This window comes from Heptranchias perlo, chromosome 11, assembly GCF_035084215.1.
Source record: "Heptranchias perlo isolate sHepPer1 chromosome 11, sHepPer1.hap1, whole genome shotgun sequence".
In the NCBI taxonomy this organism is placed as follows: domain Eukaryota; kingdom Metazoa; phylum Chordata; class Chondrichthyes; order Hexanchiformes; family Hexanchidae; genus Heptranchias; species Heptranchias perlo.
The window spans coordinates 5,387,753-5,414,135 of record NC_090335.1 but is presented as its reverse complement, the minus strand read 5'-3'; the positions used below and the strand labels follow the sequence as shown (position 1 = coordinate 5,414,135).

Sequence of the window (26,383 nt, the reverse complement as noted above, 5' to 3'; positions counted from 1 at the left end):
ATTTATTGGCCATCCTTATTGATACAACTGAGTGTCCTGCTGGGCCACTTCAGAGGGCAGTTAAGAGTCAACCATGTTGGTGTGGGACTGGAGACACACATAGGCCAGACCGGGTAAGGACGGCAGGTTTCCTTCCCTAAAGGACATTAGTGAACCAGTTGGGTTTTTACGACAATCCGACGGTTTCAAGGTCACTTTTACTGACACCAGCTTTTTATTTCCAGATTTTTTTAGAACTGAATTCAAATTCTCAAACTGCCCTGGAGCAAAGAGGAAAAAGTTGCAGGGCTATGGGGAAAGAGCGGGCGAGTGGGACTAATTGGATAGCTCTTTCAAAGAGCCGGCACAGGCACGATGGGCCGAATGGCCTCCTTCTATATGATTCTATGGTGGGATTTGAACTCGCATTCTCTAGATTAACATTCCAATAACATATGAGCTACTCTACCGCACGCAATGGCTAACAAGGCAGTGGACTCGGGTCACATGGGTACTACTCTGAAATGAAGGATACTCAGTCAGCATCACACTCTCTCCGGCCACTGAGGACAATGTCCCAGGAGGTGCAGTATATGCCAGGGACTCGATGGAATCCACTGCCCTTCACACAATGCACAGCGGCGACCTGCCCTGTGGGACTGCATTGTCTGCAGGTCCAGTTTATCTGCTGGGTTTACTTTTGAGACCTTTCTTAAAACACACCTCTGGCCAAGCTTTCGGTCACCTCTCCTAATATCGCCTTCTTTGGCTCGGTGTCCATTTTATTGATTATGCCTCTGTAAAGCAGCTCAGGACGTATTTCTATATTGAAGGCGCTTTATAAATGCCAATTGTTGTTGTGTTATTTTCAACACTTCTGCACAGGCTGGAGTCGATTTGGAGTCTAGTATGCTTTTTAAGGTTTGTATTAATTGAATTCCTTGTCAGTTGGACAACAGAGTGTAGTGACTGTAACAGTGGGTGTAACAGGGGGAAGGACTCACTGAGGGATCAGGATAGAGGGAGAGACTCCAAGGGATCGGAGACAGAGGGAGAGGCTCTGAGGGGTCAGGATAGAGGGAGAGACTCCGAGGGATCAGGATAGAGGGAGAGACTCCGAGGGATCGGAGACAGAGGGAGACACTCTGAGGGATCGGAGATAGAGGGAGAGACTCTGAGGGATCAGAGATAGAGGGAGAGACTCTGAAGGATCAGGATAGAGGGAGAGACTCCGAGGGATCGGAGACAGAGGGAGAGACTCTGAGGGATCGGGGTCAGAGGGAGAGACTCTGAGGGATCAGGGACAGAGGGAGAGACTCTGAGGGATCAGGGACAGAGGGAGAAACTCTAAGGGATCAGGATAGAGGGAGAGACTCTGAGGGATCAGGGACAGAGGGAGAAACTCTGAGGGATCAGGATAGAGGGAGAGACTCTGAGGGATCAGGGACAGAGGGAGAAACTCTGAGGGATCAGGATAGAGGGAGAGACTCTTTGAGGGATTGGAGACAGAGGGAGACACTCTGAGGGATCGGAGACAGAGGGAGAGACTCTGAGGGATCAGGATAGAGGGTGAGACTCCGAGGGATCAGAGACAGAGGGAGAGATTCTGAGGGGTCAGGATTGAGGGAGAGACTCCGAGAGATCGGAGGCAGAGGGAGAGACTCTGAGGGGTCAGGATTGAGGGAGAGACTCTGAGGGATTGGAAATAGAGAGGAAGACTCTGAGGGATCAGGGATAGAGGGAGAGACTCTGAGGAGTCAGAGACAGAGGGAAAGACTGAGGGATTGGGGGTCAGAGGGAGAGACTCTGAGGGATCAGGGACAGAGGGAGAGACTCTGAGGGATCAGAGTCAGAGGGAAAGACTGAGGGATTGGGGTCAGAGGGAGAGACTCTGAGGGGTCAGGATAGAGGGAGAGACTCTGAGGGATCGGAGATAGAGAGGAAGACTCTGAGGGATCAGGGATAGAGGGAGAGACTCTGAGGAGTCAGAGACAGAGGGAAAGACTGAGGGATTGGGGGTCAGAGGGAGAGACTCTGAGGGGTCAGGGGCAGAGGGAGAGACTCTGAGGGATCAGAGTCAGAGGGGGAGACTCTGAGGGATCAGGATAGAGGGAGAGACTGAGGGATCGGGGTCAGAGGGAGAGACTCTGAGGGATCAGGGACAGAGGGAGAGACTCTGAGGGATCAGGATAGAGGGAGAGACTCTGAGGGATCAGGATAGAGGGAGAGACTCTGAGGGATCAGGATAGAGGGAGAGACTCTGAGGGATCAGGATAGAGGGAGAGACTCTGAGGGATCAGGATAGAGGGAGAGACTCTGAGGGATCAGGATAGAGGGAGAGACTGAGGGATCGGGGTCAGAGGGAGAGACTCTGAGGGATCAGGATAGAGGGAGAGACTCTGAGGGATCAGAATAGAGGGAGAGACTGAGGGATCGGGGTCAGAGGGAGAGACTCTGAGGGATCAGGGACAGAGGGAGAGACTCTGAGGGATCAGGATAGAGGGAGAGACTCTGAGGGATCAGGATAGAGGGAGAGACTCTGAGGGATCAGGGACAGAGGGCGAGACTCTGAGGGATCAGGGACAGAGGGCGAGACTCTGAGGGATCAGAATAGAGGGAGAGACTCTGAGGGATCAGGGACAGAGGGCGAGACTCTGATGGATCAGAATAGAGGGAGAGACTCTGAGGGATCAGAATAGAGGGAGAGACTCACTAAAAAAATTACGTCTTCTGTTGGGCTTGTGAACTTGCTTTGTGGAGGGTTTTAGTGTTTGATGAAGTTGTTGATCCAGTGACATTTGGATGCTATGGGCTGAAAGTAGGTAATCAGATATTGCCCCATTTATTGGAACATTAAGGTACTGAGTCTATGGAGTGTAAATTTCTGATCCATCTGATACAAGGCAGTTGGAGTAAGGGAGAAGATCCTTTGTTTACAATCAGGACATCTCTCTAATCTCTGTCACATCTCTGTAACCCGAATTCCCTCTGCGTCCAATCAGGTGTGAACTGGTCTGTTGCTCTGGACCAGAGCCCATTACCTCTATCTCTTTTTCTTTTGGCCCTTCTCTCCTCTCGCTTTCCCTTCCTGTCACCCACACATACCATCTTCCATTTCTTTCCTCTCACATACTTGACCCCCCTTCACCTCCGAATCCTAACCCCAACTCATCACTTATCCTTTGCCTCCATAATCACCTGCCACCATCCCGGTGTTGAATGCCCCTTGAATGATCCCACAACTCCTCCCTGTGCCTCTCTCAGCATTTTCCAAAGGGCCCATTGAGGAACCCGTCACTGCCTCCTTATGAGAAGCAAACGCAACTCTCCAGCCTCCTCTCTCGTCAACCTTCCCGTTCAGGGCACCAATTGGGAGCTAAACTCAACACTCATTCCAACCTGTCTCACTCACCACTGCCCCAGGACTCTGCCCGAAGACCAATAAACACCATCTCCGCTTCCTCTTCAGAATGTCTGTTTGCTCGCAAACCAATCACTCTCACTTACATCGAGTTACATCGAAACTACAGCACGGAAACAGGCCATTTGGCCCAACTGGTCCATGCCGGTGTTTATGCTCCATGTGAGCCTCCTCCCTCCCTGCTTCATCTCACCCTATCAGCATATCCTTCTATTCCTTTCTCCCTCATGTGTTTATCCAGCTTCCCCTTAAATGCATGAATGCTATTTACCTCAACTACTCCTGTGGTAGCGAATTCCACATTCTCACCACTCTCTGGGTAAAGATGCTTATCCTGAATTCCCTATTGGATTTATTAGTGACTATTTTATATTGATGATCTCTAGTTTTGGAGACCCCCACAAGTGGAAACATTTTCTCTCCGTCTGCTCTGTCAAACCCTTTCATAATCTTAAAGACCTCTATCAGGTCACATCTCAGCCTTCACTTTTCTAGAGAAAAGAGTCCCAGCCTGCTCAGCCTTTCCTGAGAAGTACATCCTCTCAGTTCTGGTTTCATCCTTGTGAATCTTTTTTGCGCCCTCTCCAATGCCTCGATATCCTTTCTATAACATGGAGACCAGAACTGTTCACAATACTTCAAGTGTGGTCTAACCAAGGTTCTATACAAGTTTAACATAACTTCTCTGCTTTTCAATTCTATCCCTCTAGAAATGAACCCCAGTGCTTGATTTGCTTTTTTTTATAGCCTTATTAACCTGCGTCGCTACGTTTAGTGATTTGTCTGTTCCCCTAGATCCCTTTGCTCCTCTAGCCCATTCAGACTCTTATTATCCAAGCTGTGCCCTTCTTATTCTTCCTACCAAAATGCGCCACCTCACACTTATTGCACTACCTCACACTTATTGCACTACCTCACACTTATTGCACCACAAGCTCAACTGCCCCATTCTCCTCTCTCACCATCCTTCCCACCCAGGGTGCCTGCTGGGAGCTAACCTCACCACCTCCTTCCTGTCCCACTGCCCCCAGGATTCTGCCCGCTAACCAACCATCAACCTCCCCTCTCCGCATTTCTATCCAGAATGTCCGTTCACTCGCAAACCGGACCCTTTCCATCACCACCTTATTGTCGATGATTGCCTTGACATCCTGGCTTTAACTGAAACTTGGCTTGGGAGGGGGGCTGACATCATGCCCCTTATTCAATCCTCCCCACTTGGCTATACTTTCCACCCTCTCTCCCGCCCAAACTACCTCCTACTCCCTTGACTTAATTCCCACTAAACTGCTTTTCATGCAACCTCCCTTCCTGAACACATTGTCGCCTCGCAAATCCGTGCCCATCTTTCCTGCAACTCCATGTTTGCACCTCTCCAATCAGGTTCCTGCCCCTGCCGTAGCATTAAAATGGCTCTAACCAAACTTTCTCTGCGACTGTGACCGTGCTACGCTATCCCTCTCTGCAGCCTTTGACACGATCGATCACACCGTCCTCCCCCAGTACCTCTCCTCCATTGTCCAGCTCAATCAGACTGTCCTCGCTTGGTCCCACTCTTAGCTAATTGAGCGTAGCAAGGGCATCTCCACCGATGGCTTCTCTTTGTACCCCATCTTCTTCTTCATCTACATTCTGCCCCTTGACAACATCATCTGCAGACACAGGGTCAACTTCCACCTGTACGCCGACGACACCCAGCTCTACCTCTCCACCACCTCAATCGACCCCTCCACTGTCTCTGTGTTATCAGGCTGCTTGCCCGATATCCAGTCTTGGATGAGCTGCAGTTTCCACCAGCTAAACCTTGGGAAGTCCGAAGCCCATCTTTGGCGCCCGGCACGAATTCCGTATCTTTGCCAATGACTCTGTCCCCCTCCCTAGCCATCGTTTGAGGAGGGTGGAGGCTCCACCTTCAGGGATAAGTCCAGGACCCAGTGTATCCAGTTCCTGGTGGAGTTTGCGCCCTTGCAGTGGAATTACAGCAAGAGTGTGTCAGAACCATTGAATAATGTCAGGGTCCCTTTATCTGAACCAATGTGAAAAATTACAGGTTGATGTAATATCATCCAATAATACATAGCAAAGGAATTATAGACTTAGAATCATACAGCACAGAAGGCCGTTCAGCCCATCGTGCCTGTGCCATCTCTTGGAAAGAGCTATCTACTCCCTTACTCTTTCCTAGAGCCCTTCAAATTTTTCCCTTTAAAATATTTATCCAATTCCCTTTTGAAACTTACTATTGAAACTGCTTCCACCGCCCTTTCAGGCAGTGCATCCAGATTGTAATAACTCACTGCGCAAAAACATTTCTCCTCATCTCACCTCTGGTGATTTTGCCAATTACCTTAAATCTGTGTCCTCTGGTTACCGACCCTCCTGCCAGTAGAAACAGTTTCTCTCTATTTACTCTCTCAAAACCCTTCATAATTTTGAACACCTCTATTAAATCTCCCCTTAACCTTCTCTGTTCTAAGGAGAACAATCCCAGCTTCTCCAGTCTCTCCACATAACTGAAGTCCCACATCCCTGGCACCATTCTAGTAAACCTTTTCTGCACCCTCTCTAAGGCCTTCACATCCTTCCTAAAGTGTGGTGCCCAGAATTGGACACAATACTCCAGCTCAGGCCTAACCAGTGATTTATAAAGGTTTAGCATGAGTTCCTTGTGTTCTTCCTTCCAAAATTAATTCAATATGGATGGAAAGAGAAAGCAAAAAGTAATCTACATCTATTTATTATACAAAATCATGCACTTGATGTTGTGTACATGGATTTTCAAAAGGCATTTGATAAAAGTGCCACATAGTAGACTTGTTAGCAAAATTAAAACCCATGGGATTAAAGGGACAGTGGCAGCGTGGATACAAAATTGTTTAAGGGACAGAAAGCAGAGAGTAGTGGTGAACGGTTGTTTTTCAGACTGGAGGGAAGTATACAGTGGTGTTCCCCAGGGATCAGTATTAGGACCACTGCTCCTTTTGATATATATTAATGACCTGGACTTGGGTATAATTTCAAAGTTTGTAAATGACACGAAACTCGGAAATGTGGTAAACAATGTGGAGGATAGTAACAGACTTTAGGAGGACATAGACAGACTGGTGAAATGGGCAGACACATGGCAAATGAAATGTAATTCAGAGAAGTGTGAAGTGATACATTTTCGTAGGAAGAATGAGGAGAGACAATATAAACTAAATGGTACAATTTAAAAGGGAGTGCAGGAACAGAGAGACCTGGAAATCTTTGAAGGTGGCAGGACAAGTTGAGAAGGCTGTTAAAAAAGCAAATGGGATCCTGGGCTTTATTAATAGAGGCACAGAGTACAAAAGCAAGGAAGTTATGCTAAATCTTTATAAAACACTAGAATGGTACCAGGAATAAGGGACTTCAGTTATGAGGAGAGACTGGAGAAGCTGGGATTGTTCTCCTTAGGACAGAGAAGGTTAAGGGGAGATTTAATAGAGGTGTTCAAAACCAGAAACGGTTTTGAAAGAGTAAGTAAGGAGAAACTGTTTCCAGTGGCAGAAGGGTTGGTAACCAGAGGATACAGATTTAAGCTGATTTGTTACTGCTGCAACATTGAAATTCAACATTTCCCCCTTAATAGCGGTTTTAAAACTGAGGGCGGCAACAGGAGCAGGGCTCAAACCGAGCTCAGAGCGGCCCCCAGGTGAGGCTGAAGTCCAGGTGGGGGCCTAAATAAAGGGCCAACAAGGGTCAAGAGCAGAAGCGGGGAATGGGGCCGAGTCACAACAGGAGAGACGTAACCATGAAAGAAGGTCGACAGACATCTTTCCACCTTGAAGAGGCAGCAGTAGACGTTTCTCCTAAACCTGTGGGCTGATTTTAGCTTCGAACCAGGGAAAAGATGGCGGAGTCTTACCGCTCAGCGCCACCCAGTGGCAGGAGACTGTAAACTGCAGGCAAACCCACTTCAGGTCAGTTTCATGTCGAATTTAGTCCACGGGACATGGGTGATGACGAGAAACATGACACAAATCCACCGGTCTAGGAAATTACTATTACACCTCCACCGACAGGCATCGCAGGTCATTTTAGAAGTGACAGGGTGAACATCTTAACAAGGAAAAGTCTACAGGCACGATGGGCCGAATGGCCTCCTCCTGAGCTGTACCAACTATGAAGTGTCGACAGGTGACAGGACAGAGTGATCTTAACAATATAGAGATAGCACATATATATTTGTAAAAATATCGATGTATTTGTTTATAGTACATATATATTTGTATACAGTATACAATATCAAGATAGTACATGTTTGCATAATATATTTGTACAGTACACATATACCTTTATAGTACATTATATTTGTATATAATGCAGATATGTCCACATGATACATGTATATTTGTCTAGTACAAACATACTTTTATATAATACACACCTATATATCGATAGCATGTGTATTTCCAGTACTCATTGATACCTGAATCCAACTTATTTCACTCTTTTTTAGAAAGAACAACCAGAGTTGAATGTATCTTCGAGAACGGCCATTGTGAGCAGTTCTGCAGTGATGTTGCCAATTCTTCTCGTCAATGTAGCTGTAACGAGGATTATAGTCTTGGGGGGGACGGATTGTCCTGCATTGCTACAGGTTATTTATATTGTCTTTCCTTCACAACTGACCTATAATATGGGCAGATCAAAGAGACAAAATCAACAGGCTCTGAATGGTCGACCCCACAACTAACAGATAACAGGGACCCGATAACTAACAGATAGCAGGGACCCTATAACTAACAGATAACAGGGACCCTATAACTAACTGATAGCAGGGACCCTATAACTAACTGATAGCAGGGACCCGATAACTAACAGATAGCAGGGACCCTATAACTAACTGATAGCAGGGACCCTATAACTAACAGATATCAGGGACCCTATAACTAACTGATAGCAGGGACCCTATAACTAACAGATAGCAGGGACCCTATAACTAACAGATATCAGGGACCCTATAACTAACAGATATCAGGGACCCTATAACTAACTGATAGCAGGGACCCTATAACTAACAGATAGCAGGGACCCCATAACTAACAGATAGCAGGGACCCTATAACTAACTGATAGCAGGGACCCTATAACTAACAGATATCAGGACCCCTATAACTAACTGATAGCAGGGACCCTATAACTAACAGATAGCAGGGACCCTATAACCAACAGATAGCAGGGACCCTATAACTAAGGGATAGCAGGGACCCTATAACCAACAGATAGCAGGGACCCTATAACTAACATAACAGGGGCCCTATAACTAACAGCTAGCAGGGTCCCTATAACTAACAGATATCAGGGACCCTATAACTAACAGATAACAAGGACCCTATAACTAACTGATATCAGGGACCCTATAACTAACATAACAGGGACCCCACAACTAACAGAGACCGCACCTGGAATACTGCATACAGTTTTGGTCTCCATACTTAAGAAAAGACATACTTGCTCTTGAGGCAGTACAAAGAAGGTTCACTCGGGTAATCCCGGGGATGAGGGGGCGGACATATGAGGAGAGGTTGAGTAGATTGGGACTCTACTCATTGGAGTTCAGAAGAATGAGAGGCGATCTTATTGAAACATATAAGATTGTGAAGGGGCTTGATCGGGTGGATGCGGTAAGGATGTTCCCAAGGATGGGTGAAACTAGAACTAGGGGGCATAATCTTAGAATAAGGGGCTGCTCTTTCAAAACTGAGATGAGGAGAAACTTCTTCACTCAGAGGGTGGTAGGTCTGTGGAATTTGCTGCCCCAGGAAGCTGTGGAAGCTACATCATTAAATAAATTTAAAACGGAAATCGACAGTTTCCTAGAAGTAAAGGGAATTAGGGGTTACGGGGAGCGGGCAGGAAATTGGACATGAATTTAGATTTGAGGTTAGGATCAGATCAGCCATGATCTTATTGAATGGTGGAGCAGGCTCGAGGGGCCGATTGGCCTACTCCTGCTCCTATTTCTTATGTTCTTATGTTCTTAATTAACTAACAGCAGGGACCCTATAACTAACTGATAGCGAGGAACCGATAATTAAATGATAGGCGGGCCCCTACAACTAACTGATACCAGGGGCCATATAACTAACAGAGAGCAGCGTCCATACAGCTAATTGATAGCAGGGACCCTATAACGGAGAGCAGCAACTCTATAACTAACTGATGGCAGGGGCCCTATAACTACTTAATAGCAGGTACTCTATTACTAACAGATGGCAGGGACTCTCTAACTAACAGATAGCAGGGAACCTATAACTAACTGATATTAGGGACCATATAACTAATTCATAGCAGGGGCTCAATAACTATTTAATAGCAGGAACTCGATAACTAACAGGTAACAGGGACGTTATAACTAACTGATAGCAGTGTCTCTATTACTAAGAGAGAGCAGGGACGTTATAATTAACAGATAGCAGGGTCTCTATCACTAACTGATAACAGGGACCCAAAAACTAACTGATAACAGGGACCCTATAACTAACATAAAATGGAGCCTATAACTAACTGATAGCAGGGATCCTATAACTAACTGATAGCAGGGATCCTATAACTAACTGATAGCAGGGATCCTATAACTAACTGATAACAGAGGCCCTATAACTAACATAACTGGGACCCTATAACTAATTGATATTAGAGGCCATATAACTAATTCATAACAGGGGCTTTATAACCAACCAATACTGAGGTCCCAAGAACTAACAGAAAGCAAGGTCCCTATAGCAAATAGATAGGAGGGGCCCTATAACTAACTGGTAACAGGGTCCCTATAACTAACTGGTAGCAGGGTCTCTATAACTAACTGATAACAGGGTCCCTAAAACTAACTGATAGCAGCAGCAAATACACCACCACACTGCTCCACACACGCATCACCATGTAATTGTGGATTCTGGCCTCCTTTCTCTATTTACCGTCTCCTCACACTGTGTGAATTCTGTGGCATTGATTGTGTTGATGTGGAACTCACAATTCCAACGTGTCAGCCAGGCTTCAGAGTCAGGAAGGAGTAAGGCAGATATTAGCCTTTGTTGAAAGAACTTAAGTTCATACAAACACGTTGATCAAAAGATAGTTTGATGGATGACTAAGTGATTACTTTTCGTTTAACAGTGCCGTATCCATGTGGAAAAGTGCCAGTTTTGGACCAACAAATGAAATCTGATGAATTTGAGAGAGAGGGAAGAATTGTTGGTGGAACGAACGCCATCAAAGGAGAAATCCCGTGGCAGGTATATAACAACTAATGCTGCCAAATGGGTGGCGGTCGTACTGTGGGATCCCTGACACTTCACAGGCAACACCAGTCACCATTAGTAAACGCAAGAGCTAGCATTCAATCACGGAACGAAAGAAATATCAACACATTCAGCCCGTTGCACTAGTGTTGGCTCTGTGTCTTTTTCTAAAACCATTAATATTTGAAGTATTTACCTAATTACCTCCGAACTGTCTTAATTGATTGGACTTCAATAGACCCTTGTATTCATGAGTTCCACATCCTACTAACACTATGGGCTTCATTTTAGCACCCGCTATGGGTGCGTTCCTGGCGGGGGGGCTCCGAAAATCGGGGAATCCCGGAGCGGGTTCGGAGCCCGGCCCCAACCCGCCCACTTCCGGGTTCCCCACCGACGCGCCGGCGTGCGCACACAGCCCCCGCATGTGGGACTCCCGCAGGCAATTAAAGCCAGCGGGGTGCTACATGACAATATTTACCTTGGTATTTCAGGTCATTAACAGACCTGATTAAGTGAATCAGTGAGGAGGGGAGGGATTTTATTGACAACTGAGACTGTTTCCCACACTGGAGGAAACACTCCCAGTTGAAATGGACCTGTTGCAGCTGTCAGCCTGTGGCAGCTGCAAAGGTCCATTTGACAGGTGGTGGGGGGAGACCCTCACTCATTGCAGGAGGCCACTCTGTCACTTTGGACAAAGTTTGGCCTCCACCACCCTCCTCCTGACAAGAAAATTCACCAACTTGCACACTTACCCCGGGGTCCAGACACATGTACCTACCTTGCGGACCCCCTCAGATGTACATCTTCCGGATGGGGGCCGCCGTAGCTGCAGTCATGACCTCCTCGGAGGGCGAACAGCATCACCAGCCTCGCCGGCCACGCCGTCCACCTCTGACACGTGGAGCTCCACAACAGAGTGCTGTGACACATCCACCTGTACAGCAGGAGGGAGGGCAACCGCAGAGAGAGATGCGTCGCAGAGGGCACTACCCTCGCCACAGGGTCCACAGACCGAGGCTCAGCTTCCTGGACCTCTCTGAGCAGCAGTACACACGGAGGCTCAGAGTCACTCGCCATGTAGTCGTGGACATCTGCAGCCTCCTTCATGCCGAGCTGCTCCCGGCTGGCCCGAGCACCATCTTCTTACCTGTCGCTGTCAAAGTCACCACTGCCCTCAACAACTTCTCCTCCGCATCCTTCCAGGGTGCCACCGGGGACATCGCCGACGTCTCTCAGTCGTCTGCACAAAAGAGCCCTGCAAATATACCTACACCCACTCTGCAGTGACACAATGGGTGGCATCAGTTGCGGGTCTTCATTGTGATCCTCAGGAAAGGGCATTATTGCACAAACCAGACAAGATTCGCAAAGACGTGGCAGTAGTGATGCCAATATAATATGTAATGTGAGTTGGTCAGAAATTCAATATAAGTAACAACCATGACAAACCCTCAAACACCCTTTTGCATCCCCTTCATGCTCACGACACGTTTACCTTACGCTTCCTACTGCACATATGTGATGCATGCCCTGTGGCTGCAGCACGGGTAGTGGCAGGTTGAGTGAGGCTGACCGTGAAAGAGATGCATGAGAGGGTGAGTATGAGATAGAGCCATGAGATTGTATGAGGATTGGGTTGAGTGGTAGTGGTGGGATGAGTACTGGCGAGGTGAGTAGGTGCAGGTACGATGAGGATGAGGTTTGAGTGGGTGTGAGGGGTGATGTGACAGAGTAGTGTTGGCAGTGCAGAAGGAGATGTGGGGTGGGGGCGGTGATGTGGCAGATGGAGTGTAGGGGAATGAGTAAGTGTACTCACTTTGGCTGACCTACTTAGGTCATTGGAGCGCCTCCTGCACTGTATGCAGGTGGGCGATATGTTGGTGGTGCAGTGACCTCCTATGCCACCTCGAGCCAGGCCTTCTTGGTGGCAGAGGCAGGCCGCATCCTCCCGCCCGCCGGGGGGAAGATCTCTGTCCTCCCCCACCTCTTCACCCCATGTATTGATACCTGGAGTGAGGCATCATTAAACTGGGAGCAGCCTTCCCCCTGGGCTGCTCCATGCTGTATTTTTTTCTATTTGTTGCAGCATCTGTCAGTGGAGGACTGCACCTTTAAATAGAGCTCCTTCAGCTGACAGAGCTTACTGCGCATGCGCAGCCCGCCCGACGTGCAGATCAGCAGTGGGGAACCCGGAGGACCAGGTAAGTGGATCCAATTAGGCTGCGATCGTGCGGGGGGGGGGGGCAGACTGATTTCATCGCCCCCCACGCCACAGCCCTGCTAACATCGAGCCCTATAACTCCCCCTTCATTCTAATAGTGGTCTGCCTCAGTCAGTGCCCTCTCATTACTGATTCACCAACCAGTGGGACCAGGAAACAGTCTGCACTCTTTATGCTTTCAACATCTTTCAGCATTTAAAAAACCTCTCTTCAACTTCCCCACCCCCTTAACTTTCATGGAACATTTCAGTACACTTTTAATTTTTGAAATCTTTCTTCTGAAGAATACCCTCCAATCCCTGATTTCATCCCACTGAATCTACGTTGCCTCTTTTCCATGGGTCCAATACTCTTCACAGAGTTGGGAGCAAAAATTGCTCACTGTGCTCCAAACCTGACACAACCGATATGTTCTACAGATTGATCATTATCACCTTGCTTTTGTGTTCAGTGCCATCGTTTATAAAATACATCTCTGTATCTGTACCCCTAGATCAGTAAATCTGTACCTCTACGTTTGTGTAACTGTGCCCCTAGATCTGTGTATCTGTACCCCCACATCTGTGAATCTCTACCCCCAAATCTGTGAATCTCTACCCCTAGACCTGTAGATCTGGGTATCTCTACCCCCAGACCTGCAGATCTGGGTATCTCTACCCCCAGACCTGCAGATCTGGGTATCTCTACCCCTAGATCTGAATATTTTCTCTTTGGGAGTAGTGACTATAATATGATAAGATTTAAGGTTGAAATCGAACGGGCAGAAGTTTAGTTCACAAACATGAGCACCAGATTGGAAAAGGGCAGAAGATGGAAAGATGAAGAGTGGGCTGATCTGAGTTGAGGTGGAAAGAGACGTCAGCAAACAGGACCAGAGAGCAACAGTGGGATGGTTTCTTAAAAAAAGAGATTGCTAAAGTGCAGAATAAATTGACATCATCAAAAAAAGGAAACAGTTTGAAGTTTGAGAATGCTGCGGATAAATAAAGAGGTTAGAAACAAACTAAATTTGTAGAGGGCGTATGGGGCCTATAGGGATGATAGAAAAAGAGAGAATATGAGAAAATAAGGACAAAGGTTAAAAGAAGGATAAGGAAATCATGAAAGTAGAATGGGGAGAGCATCTCAAAAGATATTAAAAAGAATAGTAAAGTATTCTGCAAATATATGAAGAATAAGAGAACAGTTAAATGTGAGGTGGGAGCCCTGAGAGGAGAGGACAGTAAGTCAGTGGAGGTTAAATGGAAATTCAAGGGTATGGGGAGTGAGCAGGAGAGTGGGATTAGACTGGGTGGGATATTAAAGGGTATGGGGAATGAGGGGGAGAGTGGGATTAGACTGGGTGGGATATTAAAGGGTATGGGGAGTGAGCAGGAGAGTGGGATTAGACTGGGTGGGATATTAAAGGGTATGGAGAATGTGCAGGAGAGTGGGATTAGACTGGGCGGGATATTAAAGGGTATGGGGAATGAGGGGGAGAGTGGGATTAGACTGGGTGGGATATTAAAGGGTATGGGGAGTGAGCAGGAGAATGGGATTAGACTGGGTGGGATATTAAAGGGTATGGGGAGTGAGCAGGAGAGTGGGATTAGACTGGGTGGGATATTAAAGGGTATGGAGAATGTGCAGGAGAGTGGGATTAGACTGGGTGGGATATTAAAGGGTATGGGGAATGAGCAGGAGAGTGGGATTAGACTGGGTGGGATATTAAAGTGTATGGGGAGTGAGCAGGAGAGTGGGATTAGACTGGGTGGGATATTAAAGGGTATGGGGAGTGAGCAGGAGAGTGGGATTAGACTGGGTGGGATATTAAAGGGTATGGGGAGTGAGCAGGAGAGTGGGATTAGACTGGGTGGGATATTAAAGGGTATGGGGAGTGAGCAGGAGAGTGGGATTAGACTGGGTGGGATATTAAAGGGTACGGGGAATGAGCAGGAGAGTGGGATTAGACTGGGTGGGATATTAAAGTGTATGGGGAATGAACAGGAGAGTGGGATTAGACTGGGTGGGATATTAAAGGGTATGGGGAGTGAGTAGGAGAGTGGGATTAGACTGGGTGGGATATTAAAGGGTATGGGGAATGAGCAGGAGAGTGGGATTAGACTGGGTGGGATATTAAAGGGTACGGGGAGTGAGGGGGAGAGTGGGATTAGACTAGGTGGGATATTAAAGGGTATGGGGAGTGAGCAGCAGAGTGGGATTAGACTGGGTGGGATATTAAAGGGTATGGGGAGTGAGCAGGAGAGTGGGATTAGACTGGGTGGGATATTAAAGGGTGTGGGGAGTGAGGGGGACAGTGGGATTAGACTGGGTGGGATATTAAAGGGTATGGGGAATGAGCAGGAGAGTGGGATTAGACTGGGTGGGATATTAAAGGGTATGGGGAATGAGCAGGAGAGTGGGATTAGACTGGGTGGGATATTAAAGGGTATGGGGAGTGAGCAGGAGAGTGGGATTCGACTGGATGGGATATTAAAGGGTATGGGGAGTGAGCAGGAGAGTGAGATTAGACTGGGTGGGATATTGAAGGGTATGGGGAATGAGCAGGAGAGTGGGATTAGACTGGGTGGGATATTAAAGGGTATGGGGAGTGAGCAGGAGAGTGGGATTAGACTGGGTGGGATATTAAAGGGTATGGGGAATGAGCAGGAGAGTGGGATTAGACTGGGTGGGATATTAAAGGGTACGGGGAATGAGCAGGAGAGTGGGATTGGACTGGGTGGGATATTGAAGGGTACGGGGAGTGAGCAGGAGAGTGGGATTAGACTGGGTGGGATATTAAAGGGTATGGGGAGTGAGCAGGAGAGTGGGATTAGACTGGGTGGGATATTAAAGGGTACGGGGAGTGAGCAGGAGAGTGGGATTAGACTGGGTGGGATATTAAAGGGTATGGGGAGTGAGTAGGATTGTGGGATTAGACTGGGTGGGATATTAAAGGGTATGGGGAGTGAACAGGAGTGTGGGATTAGACTGGGTGGGATATTAAAGTGTATGGGGAGTGAACAGGAGAGTGGGATTGGACTGGGTGGGATATTAAAGGGTATGGGGAGTGAGCAGGAGAGTGGGATTAGACTGGGTGGGATATTAAAGGGTACGGGGAGTGAGCAGGAGAGTGGGATTAGACTGGGTGGGATATTAAAGGGTGTGGGGAGTGAACAGGAGAGTGGGATTAGACTGGGTGGGATATTAAAGGGTATGGGGAGTGAGCAGGAGAGTGGGATTAGACTGGGTGGGATATTAAAGGGTATGGGGAGTGAGCAGGAGTGTGGGATTAGACTGGGTGGGATATTAAAGGGTATGGGGAGTGAGGGGGAGAGTGGGATTAGACTGGGTGGGATATTAAAGGGTATGGGGAGTGAGCAGGAGTGTGGGATTAGACTGGGTGGGATATTAAAGGGTATGGGGAGTGAGCAGGAGTGTGGGATTAGACTGGGTGGGATATTAAAGGGTATGGGGAGTGAGGGGGAGAGTGGGATTGGACTGGGTGGGATATTAAAGTGTATGGGGAGTGAACAGGAGAGTGGGATTAGACTGGGTCATGTGGAGAGAAACATGGACACAGTATTGATGGGTCGAAAGTCCTGTTTCTGTCTGGAACATTCTGTGATATAGTACATGAAGTTATACAGGTTTAAAGGAAGGTGTTTGATACGGTGGGCCTGTCCGTCCACCTCCCTGTTGAGTAGTTTCCCAAGCCCTGGGTATTTTCAGCGATTGATTAATGTTGTCCCACGGCAACAAATTCCTTCTTATTTCCACTTGGTGATTGGAGCCCAATCTTTGTTGTCACTTATTTTGTTTCCTAATTTTTCACATTCAAATCCATCTGGCCTTCCCGATCACCTCCATTTGACACTGGTCTCTATTTTTGTACGCAGGTGTTGCTGACTAACAAAGGGGAAAAGATGTGTGGCGGTGTGTTACTCAATTCCCAATGGGTTCTCACTGCTGCTCACTGTGTCCGCAACAAAAAAAGGGAAGATTTACAAATCGTAGCCGGTACGTATTCAGCTCAAGACAGCAGGAGTGATTCAGCACCAGGTGTAGCTCACTCTCGTATACCAAACACAGGGGAAGCGAGCAGAGCCCGGTTAAGAATTCTTGGGGCCCTGGGCACCTGGGAAAGGCAAAGCCGAACTGGGAAACTCAAAGGGGAACTGGGAAACTCAAAGGGGAACTGGGAAACTCAAAGGGGAACTGGGAAAGGTGAAGGGGAACTGGGAAAAGCGAAGGGGAACTGGGAAAGGCAAAGGGAACTGGGAAACTCAAAGGGGAACTGGGAAAGGTGAAGGGGAACTGGGAAACTCAAAGGGGAACTGGGAAACTCAAAGGGGAACTGGGAAAGGCGAAGGGGAACTGGGAAACTCAAAGGGGAACTGGGAAAAGCGAAGGGGAACTGGGAAACTCAAAGGGGAAGTGGGAAAGGTGAAGGGGAACTGGGAAACTCAAAGGGGAAGTGGGAAAGGCGAAGGGGAACTGGGAAACTCAAAGGGGAACTGGGAAAGGCGAAGGGGAACTGGGAAAAGCGAAGGGGAACTAGGAAATGCAAAATGGAACGGGGAAAAGCAAAGGGGATCGAGGAAAGGTGAAGGGAACTGGGAAATGCAAAGTAGAACTGGGAAAGGCGAAGGGGAAGTAGGAAAGGTGAAGGGAAACTGGGAAATGCAAAGGGGAAGTGGGAACGGCAAAGGGGAAGTAGGAAAGGCAAAGCGGGCACTACGACCACTGCAAACTAACTGTTAAATTGTTTTTTTGGTCAGCTGATGTCTGACAATATAAAGAAGGAAGAAAGGTATCTACGAGCAGTGTTTAACTCTTCCCGTCCTTTTGTCTTTGTGTGCTCTGTCAGTAGTTTGATCTTTCACCGATCCAATGTTGCAATCTGCAATGGGATTGCATGAAGTTCACGATTGATACCAAACAAGTCGCTTTCCGGACCCAACATTGATTTCAATAACTTCAGACTATAACCACTGCTCCCATTATTTTGTGGGACAGCAGGTGCTGGTAATGGTTCTGCTGTTGCCATTTACAGCTCCCCTAGACCAATCTTTTGTTTCTTACCCTCTCCCATTATCACCTTCCATGCCTTGCACCATCATCCCCTTTGCATTTAGTAACTCCTGCCCACTACCCTTTCACAGACCTTCCCTTTTCTTCTTTCCTCCCCTCCCCTCTCCTCACTCCACCACCCCCCACCTTTCCCTGGCTCTGTACTTGCTTAAAAACTGTTAACTCTTTAACATCTTCCACCTCTGACGAAAGGTCATTGAAACGTTAACTCTGGTCCTTTCCCCACAGAAGCTGCCTGACTTGCTGAGTATTTCCAGCATTTTCTGTTTTTAAGTCACTTTCTGGACAATGGCAGTAATGGGATAAGTACCCGATACGACTAATTACCACGTTGTCCAGGTGACAATGCGGCAGAGAGCAGTTTGCACAATAGTTTCAAATTCAATTTCTTGTCTTTAAAGTTTCTTGCTAAATTCAAAAGGATTCTTGCAGTTATAGAAAAATTCCATCATTGCCAATGATCCAAATGCAATTCTGTTTCTCAGCACTGAGTTTGAGATTGTATAGTGGAGATTAGATTGGTTTGGGATTGTGCAGCGGAGATTAGATTGGTTTGGGATTGTATAGCGGAGATTAGATTGGTTTGGGATTGTATAATGGAGATTAGATTGGTTTGGGATTGTATAATGGAGATTAGATTGGTTTGGGATTGTATAATGGAGATTAGATTGGTTTGGGATTGTATAATGGAGATTAGATTGGTTTGGGATTGTGTAGTGGAGAATAGATTGGTTTGGGATTGTATAATGGAGATTAGATTGGTTTGGGATTGTATAGTGCAGATTAGATTGGTTTGAGATTGTATAATGGAGATTAGATTGGTTTGGGATTGTGTAGTGGAGAATAGATTGGTTTGGGATTGTATAATGGAGATTAGATTGGTTTGGGATTGTGTAGTGGAGAATAGATTGGTTTGGGATTGTATAATGGAGATTAGATTGGTTTGGGATTGTATAGTGCAGATTAGATTGGTTTGAGATTGTAAAGTAGAGATTAGATTGGTTTAGGATTGTGTAGTGTAGATTAGTTTGGTTTGGGATTGTATAATGGAGATTAGATTGGTTTGGGATTGTAAAATGGAGATTGGATTGGTTTGGGATTGTATGATGGAGACTACATTGGTTTGGGATTGTATGATGGAGACTACATTGGTTTGGGATTGTATAGCGGAGATTAGATTGGTTTGGGATTTTTTAATGGAGATTAGATTGGTTTGGGATTGGGTAGAGGCGATTAGATTGGTTTGGGAATGTGTAATGGAGATTAGATTTGTTTGGGATCATATGGTGGAGGTTAGGATGGTTACTGATTGTAGAGTGGAGATTGGATTGATTTGGGATCGTATGATGGAGATTAGATTGGGTTGGGATTGTGTCATGGAGATTAGATTGATTTGGGATTGTGTAGTGGAGATTAGATTGCTTTGGGATTGTATAATGGAGATTATATTGGTTTGTTATCATTTAGTGCAGATTAGATTGGTTTCGGATTGTGTAGTGGAGAATAGATTGGTTTGCGATTGTGTAGTGTAGATTTGATTGGTTTGGGATTGTAAAGTGGAGATTAGATTTGTTTAGGATTGTGTAGTTTCGATTTGTTGGGTTTGGGATTGTATAGTGGAGATTAGATTGTTTTTGGATTGTATAGTGCAGATTAGATTGTTTTTGGATTGTATAATGGAGATTAGATTGTTTTTGGATTGTATAGTGGAGATTAGATTGTTTTTGGATTGTATAATGGAGATTAGATTGTTTTTGGATTGTATAATGGAGATTAGATAGGTTTGGGATTGTATAATGGAGATTAGATTGGTTTGGGATTGTATAATGGAGATTAGATTGTTTTTGGATTGTATAATGGAGATTAGATTGTTTTGGGATTGTATAGCGGAGATTAGATTGTTTTTGGATTGTATAATGGAGATTAGATTGTTTTTGGATTGTATAATGGAGATTAGATTGGTTTGGGATTGTATAGTGGAGATTAGATTGTTTTTGGATTGTATAATGGAGATTAGATTGTTTTTGGATTGTATAATGGAGATTAGATTGCTTTTGGATTGTATAATGGAGATTAGATTGTTTTTGGATTGTATAATGGAGACTAGATTGTTTTTGGATTGTATAATGGAGATTAGATTGTTTTGGGATTGTATAGCGGAGATTAGATTGTTTTTGGATTGTATAATGGAGATTAGATTGTTTTTGGATTGTATAATGGAGATTAGATTGGTTTGGGATTGTATAGTGGAGATTAGATTGGTTTGGGATTGTATAGTGGAGATTAGATTGGTTTGGGATTGTTTCACGGAGATTAGATTGGTTTTGGATTGTATAATGGAGATTAGATTGTTTTGGGATTGTATAGTGGAGATTAGATTGTTTTGGGATTGTATAATGGAGATTAGATTGTTTTTGGATTGTATAATGGAGATTAGATTGTTTTTGGATTGTATAGCGGAGATTAGATTGTTTTTGGATTGTATAATGGAGATTAGATTGGTTTGGGATTGTATAATGGAGATTCGATTGTTTTTGGATTGTATAATGGAGATTAGATTGTTTTTGGATTGTATAATGGAGATTAGATTGTTTTGGGATTGTATAATGGAGATTAGATTGTTTTTGGATTGTATAATAGAGATTAGATTGTTTTGGGATTGTATAGCGGAGATTAGATTGTTTTTGGATTGTATAATGGAGATTAGATTGGTTTGGGATTGTATAATGGAGATTAGATTGTTTTTGGATTGTATAATGGAGATTAGATTGTTTTTGGATTGTATAATGGAGATTAGATAGGTTTGGGATTGTATAATGGAGATTAGATTGGTTTGGGATTGTATAATGGAGATTAGATAGGTTTGGGATTGTATAATGGAGATTAGATTGTTTTTGGATTGTATAATGGAGATTAGATTGTTTTGGGATTGTATAGCGGAGATTAGATTGTTTTTGGATTGTATAATGGAGATTAGATTGTTTTTGGATTGTATAGTGGAGATTAGATTGTTTTTGGATTGTATAATGGAGATTAGATTGTTTTTGGATTGTATAATGGAGATTAGATTGTTTTGGGATTGTATAATGGAGATTAGATTGTTTTTGGATTGTATAATGGAGATTAGATTGTTTTGGGATTGTATGGCGGAGATTAGATTGTTTTTGGATTGTATAATGGAGATTAGATTGTTTTTGGATTGTATAATGGAGATTAGATTGTTTTGGGATTGTATAATGGAGATTAGATTGTTTTTGGATTGTATAATGGAGATTAGATTGTTTTTGGATTGTATAATGGAGATTAGATAAGTTTGGGATTGTATAATGGAGATTAGATTGGTTTGGGATTGTATAATGGAGATTAGATAGGTTTGGGATTTTATAATGGAGATTAGATTGGTTTGGGATTGCATAGTGGAGATTAGATTGGTTTGGGATTGTATAATGGAGATTAGATTGTTTTTGGATTGTATAATGGAGATTAGATTGTTTTGGGATTGTATAGCGGAGATTAGATTGTTTTTGGATTGTATAATGGAGATTAGATTGTTTTGGGATTGTATGGCGGAGATTAGATTGTTTTTGGATTGTATAATGGAGATTAGATTGTTTTTGGATTGTATAATGGAGATTAGATTGTTTTGGGATTGTATAATGGAGATTAGATTGTTTTTGGATTGTATAATGGAGATTAGATTGTTTTTGGATTGTATAATGGAGATTAGATAAGTTTGGGATTGTATAATGGAGATTAGATTGGTTTGGGATTGTATAATGGAGATTAGATAGGTTTGGGATTTTATAATGGAGATTAGATTGGTTTGGGATTGTATAGTGGAGATTAGATTGGTTTGGGATTGTATAATGGAGATTAGATTGTTTTTGGATTGTATAATGGAGATTAGATTGTTTTGGGATTGTATAGCGGAGATTAGATTGTTTTTGGATTGTATAATGGAGATTAGATTGGTTTGGGATTGTATAGTGGAGATTAGATTGTTTTTGGATTGTATAATGGAGATTAGATTGTTTTTGGATTGTATAATGGAGATTAGATTGGTTTGGGATTGTGTAGTGGAGAATAGATTGGTTTGGGATTGTATAATGGAGATTAGATTGGTTTGGGATTGTATAGTGCAGATTAGATTGGTTTGAGATTGTAAAGTAGAGATTAGATTGGTTTAGGATTGTGTAGTGTAGATTAGTTTGGTTTGGGATTGTATAATGGAGATTAGATTGGTTTGGGATTGTATGATGGAGACTACATTGGTTTGGGATTGTATGATGGAGACTACATTGGTTTGGGATTGTATAGCGGAGATTAGATTGGTTTGGGATTTTTTAATGGAGATTAGATTGGTTTGGGATTGGGTAGAGGCGATTAGATTGGTTTGGGAATGTGTAATGGAGATTAGATTTGTTTGGGATCATATGGTGGAGGTTAGGATGGTTACTGATTGTAGAGTGGAGATTGGATTGATTTGGGATCGTATGATGGAGATTAGATTGGGTTGGGATTGTGTCATGGAGATTAGATTGTTTTGGGATTGTGTAGTGGAGATTAGATTGGGTTGGGATTGTGTAGTGGAGAATAGATTGGTTTGCGATTGTGTAGTGTAGATTTGATTGGTTTGGGATTGTAAAGTGGAGATTAGATTTGTTTAGGATTGTGTAGTTTCGATTTGTTGGGTTTGCGATTGTATAATGGAGATTAGATTGGTTTGGGATTGTATAGTGGAGATTAGATTGTTTTTGGATTGTATAGCGGAGATTAGATTGTTTTTGGATTGTATAATGGAGATTAGATTGGTTTGGGATTGTATAATGGAGATTCGATTGTTTTTGGATTGTATAATGGAGATTAGATTGTTTTTGGATTGTATAATGGAGATTAGATTGTTTTGGGATTGTATAATGGAGATTAGATTGTTTTTGGATTGTATAATAGAGATTAGATTGTTTTGGGATTGTATAGCGGAGATTAGATTGTTTTTGGATTGTATAATGGAGATTAGATTGGTTTGGGATTGTATAATGGAGATTAGATTGTTTTTGGATTGTATAATGGAGATTAGATTGTTTTTGGATTGTATAATGGAGATTAGATAGGTTTGGGATTGTATAATGGAGATTAGATTGGTTTGGGATTGTATAATGGAGATTAGATAGGTTTGGGATTGTATAATGGAGATTAGATTGTTTTTGGATTGTATAATGGAGATTAGATTGTTTTGGGATTGTATAGCGGAGATTAGATTGTTTTTGGATTGTATAATGGAGATTAGATTGTTTTTGGATTGTATAGTGGAGATTAGATTGTTTTTGGATTGTATAATGGAGATTAGATTGTTTTTGGATTGTATAATGGAGATTAGATTGTTTTGGGATTGTATAATGGAGATTAGATTGTTTTTGGATTGTATAATGGAGATTAGATTGTTTTGGGATTGTATGGCGGAGATTAGATTGTTTTTGGATTGTATAATGGAGATTAGATTGTTTTTGGATTGTATAATGGAGATTAGATTGTTTTGGGATTGTATAATGGAGATTAGATTGTTTTTGGATTGTATAATGGAGATTAGATTGTTTTTGGATTGTATAATGGAGATTAGATAAGTTTGGGATTGTATAATGGAGATTAGATTGGTTTGGGATTGTATAATGGAGATTAGATAGGTTTGGGATTTTATAATGGAGATTAGATTGGTTTGGGATTGTATAGTGGAGATTAGATTGGTTTGGGATTGTATAATGGAGATTAGATTGTTTTTGGATTGTATAATGGAGATTAGATTGTTTTGGGATTGTATAGCGGAGATTAGATTGTTTTTGGATTGTATAATGGAGATTAGATTGTTTTGGGATTGTATGGCGGAGATTAGATTGTTTTTGGATTGTATAATGGAGATTAGATTGTTTTTGGATTGTATAATGGAGATTAGATTGTTTTGGGATTGTATAATGGAGATTAGATTGTTTTTGGATTGTATAATGGAGATTAGATTGTTTTTGGATTGTATAATGGAGATTAGATAAGTTTGGGATTGTATAATGGAGATTAGATTGGTTTGGGATTGTATAATGGAGATTAGATAGGTTTGGGATTTTATAATGGAGATTAGATTGGTTTGGGATTGTATAGTGGAGATTAGATTGGTTTGGGATTGTATAATGGAGATTAGATTGTTTTTGGATTGTATAATGGAGATTAGATTGTTTTGGGATTGTATAGCGGAGATTAGATTGTTTTTGGATTGTATAATGGAGATTAGATTGGTTTGGGATTGTATAGTGGAGATTAGATTGTTTTTGGATTGTATAATGGAGATTATATTGTTTTTGGATTGTATAATGGAGATTAGATTGGTTTGGGATTGTGTAGTGGAGAATAGATTGGTTTGGGATTGTATAATGGAGATTAGATTGGTTTGGGATTGTATAGTGCAGATTAGATTGGTTTGAGATTGTAAAGTAGAGATTAGATTGGTTTAGGATTGTGTAGTGTAGATTAGTTTGGTTTGGGATTGTATAATGGAGATTAGATTGGTTTGGGATTGTATGATGGAGACTACATTGGTTTGGGATTGTATGATGGAGACTACATTGGTTTGGGATTGTATAGCGGAGATTAGATTGGTTTGGGATTTTTTAATGGAGATTAGATTGGTTTGGGATTGGGTAGAGGCGATTAGATTGGTTTGGGAATGTGTAATGGAGATTAGATTTGTTTGGGATCATATGGTGGAGGTTAGGATGGTTACTGATTGTAGAGTGGAGATTGGATTGATTTGGGATCGTATGATGGAGATTAGATTGGGTTGGGATTGTGTCATGGAGATTAGATTGTTTTGGGATTGTGTAGTGGAGATTAGATTGGGTTGGGATTGTGTAGTGGAGAATAGATTGGTTTGCGATTGTGTAGTGTAGATTTGATTGGTTTGGGATTGTAAAGTGGAGATTAGATTTGTTTAGGATTGTGTAGTTTCGATTTGTTGGGTTTGCGATTGTATAATGGAGATTAGATTGGTTTGGGATTGTATAGTGGAGATTAGATTGTTTTTGGATTGTATAGTGGAGATTAGATTGTTTTTGGATTGTATAATGGAGATTAGATTGTTTTTGGATTGTATAGTGGAGATTAGATTGTTTTTGGATTGTATAATGGAGATTAGATTGTTTTTGGATTGTATAATGGAGATTAGATAGGTTTGGGAATGTATAATGGAGATTAGATTGGTTTGGGATTGTATAGTGGAGATTAGATTGGTTTGGGATTGTATAATGGAGATTAGATTGTTTTTGGATTGTATAATGGAGATTAGATCGTTTTGGGATTGTATAGCGGAGATTAGATTGTTTTTGGATTGTATAATGGAGATTAGATTGTTTTTGGATTGTATAATGGAGATTAGATTGGTTTGGGATTGTATAGTGGAGATTAGATTGTTTTTGGATTGTATAATGGAGATTAGATTGTTTTTGGATTGTATAATGGAGATTAGATTGGTTTGGGATTGTATAGTGGAGATTAGATTGGTTTGTGATTGTATAGTGGAGATTAGATTGGTTTGGGATTGTTTCACGGAGATTAGATTGTTTTTGGATTGTATAATGGAGATTAGATTGTTTTTGGATTGTATAGTGGAGATTAGATTGTTTTTGGATTGTATAATGGAGATTAGATTGGTTTGGGATTGTATAATGAAGATTAGATTGGTTTGGGATTGTGCAGCGGAGATTAGATTGGTTTGGGATTGTATAGCGGAGATTAGATTGGTTTGGGATTGTATAATGGAGATTAGATTGGTTTGGGATTGTATAATGGAGATTAGATTGTTTTGGGATTGTATAGTGGAGATTAGATTGTTTTTGGATTGTATAATGGAGATTAGATTGTTTTTGGATTGTAGAGTGGAGATTAGATTGTTTTTGGATTGTATAATGGAGATTAGATTGGTTTGGGATTGTATAATGGAGATTAGATTGGTTTGGGATTGTATAATGGAGATTAGATTGGTTTGGGATTGTATAATGGAGATGAGATTGTTTTTGGATTGTATAGTGGAGATTAGATTGGTTTGGGATTGTATAATGAAGATTAGATTGTTTTTGGATTGTATAATGGAGATTCGATTGTTTTTGGATTGTATAATGAAGATTAGATTGTTTTTGGATTGTATAATGGAGATTAGATTGTTTTTGGATTGTATAATGGAGATTAGATTGTTTTTGGATTGTATAATGAAGATTAGATTGTTTTTGGATTGTATAATGGAGATTAGATTGTTTTTGGATTGTATAGTGGAGATTAGATTGTTTTTGGATTGTATAATGGAGATTAGATTGGTTTGGGATTGTATAATGAAGATTAGATTGTTTTTGGATTGTATAATGGAGATTAGATTGTTTTT

The 26,383-nt window shown here is 43.0% G+C and overlaps 1 protein-coding gene across 1 annotated transcript in view; it reads left to right on the top strand.

Annotated features, from left to right (window-relative positions):
- The window catches only part of LOC137327064 (coagulation factor VII-like), a 62,486-nt gene that overhangs the window by 27,469 nt on the left and 8,634 nt on the right, over positions 1-26,383 (top strand). Inside the window, exons 5-7 of the mRNA XM_067992472.1 lie at positions 7,884-8,024; positions 10,543-10,661; positions 16,773-16,893. Of these exons, the coding sequence (XP_067848573.1) occupies positions 7,884-8,024; positions 10,543-10,661; positions 16,773-16,893 (381 nt within the window). The remainder of the gene's footprint in view (positions 1-7,883; positions 8,025-10,542; positions 10,662-16,772; positions 16,894-26,383) is intronic.